We start from the raw sequence: 3146 nt of genomic DNA, 5'->3' as shown, positions 1-3146 counted from the left end.
GCCTCCGTTCCTGGCTGCTGCCCTGTCTCACCAGGTGCTGAACTGCCGTCCACGGCACCCGTGGAGAAGGTCACGTCCACCTGCTGGCAGCCACCGTCAGGCCTGGAGAGGCGTGGCCCCGGCACCCTAAGCAGTGGCCCAGCCCTGCCCACCGTGCCGAGGAGGCCGCTGGATCCGATGCAAATGGCCACCACATGGAGAGCGGGCTGAGTCCTAATGGCCTGCAGCCCGGCACCCACAAGGGGCCTGGGTCCCCGCCTCCTGTGTCAGGGGCCCCTTGGTTCCTGCCGGCTCACATCTGGCCTCACACTGCCCAGGTCTAAGGCCCGGCCCAGGTGGGGCGTGTGGGGTCACTCGCGTGGAGTACCCCAACTTGAGGGCCAGTCGCCGTTGGCCATGGGGGTCACGGAGACCACGGGCATCTTCCTGCTGTCCTTGGCGTCCGGGAAGCCCGGGTCGTCCGACACCCCCCAGCCGTGTGTGTACCAGATGCCCTGGGCTGTAGGGAGGGTCCCGGGAGAGACACAGGCAGCCCCCTGCCCGAGTGCACCCTGACCTGGTGTGAGGGCAGCCCCGACCGTCCCCAACGAGGGCCTGAGGAATTGAGGGGCCTGCTGCCTTGGGCCCCGAACGGCTGGGACCGGGTCAGTCCAGCCTGACCACACGTCTCTGATCCAGGCTCAGCTCCTATGGGGAGAGGGCGTCCCGAGGGAGGGGCCCCACCTGGCTGGCATCCAAGTCGGCCTGGACGGGGACCTGGGCCTGGCCTGGGGACACCCCGCACAGGGCGGGCAGGGAGCAGGGCCTTCACGCCCAGGAGATGTCCTGGGGCACTGGCTGGCCCCCTGGCAGACCCACTGAGATAGGTCAAGGTCAGGTTTTGGCCGTGAGGGCCGGGCCCACTTCCGGCGCTTCCTCCTGGGGGGTGGCCGGATGCCGTGTGGCAGGGGCAGGTGCGGTCCTGGCAGGCCCTCGGGGTGTTGGCCCCCGTCTTCAGCTCAGGCACAGCCCCCCACTCCCCTCCTCCAAGGAGCCCTCTCACAAGCTCACCTCTGAGCCTCACAGCCCCGGGTGCCATGCAGGGCCCGCTGAGCTCTGCCCGGCTGGGCCTGTGGGCAGGCTGGTGCTGCTGCACATGTGGGCAGGGAGGGCCCAGGACTGGGGCCTGGGCGGGGCAGACAGGCAGGGCTGTGTGCTCTGAGGCCCATGGGGGGTGTGAGGGGGGGGGCTGCGGGCACTTCCCCGGAGCTGTGCTGACCTCTGACCTACCCCCCCCCGCCCCCAGGGTGCCCTGCAGAGCAGAGCGGGTGGGGGAATCAGGATCCCAGGGAGCGGCCAGAGCAGGCCAGGGCGGCGACAGAGGACCGACTCCAGGACAGACAGACAGGAGCCAGGCGGCTGAGTTGCTTCTAGATTTTATTGTCAGAGGCAGGATAAAGCCGAGGGGGCGGAGTGGGGGTCGGGGAGCAGGGCTGGGGACTCGGGGTCACGGAGAGGATTGGCAGGGCGGGGAGCCAGGCAACAGGAGAGGGGAAGCCCCTCAGGGTCTCCTGCAACCTCCCCACCAGATCCCGCCCCGGTCCCAGCTCCTCCTGCCTCGCTGAACCCCAGGGGAACCCCCGCCCCCTGGGACTGGCCCCTGCAGGCCAAGGGCCCCCCCTTGCATGGAGGGTGGGGTGGTGGGGGAGGCCAGCCCGCAGCCCACTCACCTACTGCTGCTCCTCCAGGCACTTATCTGCCAGGAAAGACGGAGGGAAGGCGGGTGGTCAGCGCCTGGGTCAGGGCCACTCCCCCACCGCAGCCCCGGGGAGCTGCTGACCCCCAAAACCGTGACTCCATCACTCCCACCCCTCCCCCAGCCCCTGCTGCAGACCAGCTGCCTGACCCCCAAGGCCATGGGCGCTGAGCCTCGGGGAACCCATGTCGGAGCCCCAATGGGCTGCTGCCCTGGGTGCCCACAGCACCTGTCCCCCACCGGGCTGGAGACCCCTGAATCCTGGGGGCCGACCGGGGCCTGGCCCACACGCCGGGTGCTTGGTGAATCCGGGGGCTGCAGGCCATGGTCGGGGGGGAGGGGGGAGGACAGTGGCCCCCACTGTGTAAGCCACGTGGCTGCTCAGTGGGTGGTCTGGCCAGATGACCTCCGACCCTCGGCCTCCCGGAACCGCCTGCCTCTAATCTGACTGCACCCCCTCCCAGGGATTAGCGCCCTCACCCGTCTTCGGCAGGAAGACAATGTCCTCCTCTGTGAAGCCCTTGGCCCGGGCGAAGGTGGTGAATTTCTCCTTCACGGCAGCCCGCGGGGTCTGGGTGCGGCCTGGGCAGGACGGAAAAGCCACGGGTCTCAGCGCTGCCCCCCCTCTGCGGGGGGAGAACGCACTGTAGAGCGTGGCCATGTGGAAGCCGTGGTCTCCGGAGCCCACGGCGTAGAGCAGAGCGTACTCTCCGTAATCCGTCTCCTCCACCCACACGTCCTGCGAGCTGCCCCAGTCTGGGGACAAGATGACCACAGTGGGCGGCCCTGCCCGACCTCTGGCCTTGGGAGGGGGCGGGATGCTCCCTTCTGGCTGCCTTCCCCGCCCTCCCCCTGCCTCCTGCCTGCACAGCCTGGGCACTCTGCCAGGGGCGGGGGAGGGGGCCCCGTGTTCCCCAACCAGAATCCTGGGGGGCAGCAAGCACGCAGGCTCAGAAAACGAGGGGTCAGGGTGCAGCCACCAACCCTCTGCTGGTCGGAGGAGGAAGGAGACCCGGTGGGGAAGCCATCCTCCTGGGAGAGGATGGGGTGCTGCGTGCCTGCCCGTCCAGCAGGGAGGGGGCCACAAGGTCTGGGGAGACCCCACCGGGCAGGGCGGGCCCGGCAGGACTGGCTCCCGGGTGGGTCCCGGGTTCTCTCCCGAGTGGGGGGCAGGTCCAGGTCAGACACTGGGAGGGCCTGCTCGGCCGGGGGTCACCCGGAGTCACCCACAGTGCGTCCCCAGGGCTGGCCCCGGCCCCAGGGCCCCACTCACGGAGACTCGTGTAGCTGTAGCAGCCGGGGGGGCCCGCTGGCCGCAGCAGCAGGCTCCGGGTCTCACACCGGTCTTTCCTGCGGGCAGGTCACCTTCCGTCAGGGTCAAGTGTGGGGGGTCCCTAGACGGCAGCCAGGC

At 69.9% G+C, this 3146-nt stretch overlaps 1 protein-coding gene across 1 annotated transcript in view; it reads right to left on the bottom strand.

The window, feature by feature from the left end:
• PTGDS (prostaglandin D2 synthase 21kDa (brain)) overlaps positions 1-3146 on the bottom strand; it is a 7928-nt gene that overhangs the window by 3398 nt on the left and 1384 nt on the right. The window contains exons 3-7 of the mRNA XM_014529675.1: positions 3009-3096; positions 2381-2491; positions 2216-2317; positions 1710-1735; positions 240-258 (exon numbers count right to left, since the gene is read on the bottom strand). Coding sequence (XP_014385161.1) covers positions 1710-1735; positions 2216-2317; positions 2381-2491; positions 3009-3096 — 327 coding nt within the window. The 3' untranslated portion in view covers positions 240-258. The remainder of the gene's footprint in view (positions 1-239; positions 259-1709; positions 1736-2215; positions 2318-2380; positions 2492-3008; positions 3097-3146) is intronic.

This window comes from Myotis brandtii, unplaced genomic scaffold, assembly GCF_000412655.1.
Source record: "Myotis brandtii unplaced genomic scaffold, ASM41265v1 scaffold691, whole genome shotgun sequence".
Lineage (NCBI taxonomy): Eukaryota > Metazoa > Chordata > Mammalia > Chiroptera > Vespertilionidae > Myotis > Myotis brandtii.
The sequence above is the reverse complement of the archived record's forward strand: the minus strand, read 5'-3'. Positions and strand labels throughout refer to the sequence as shown.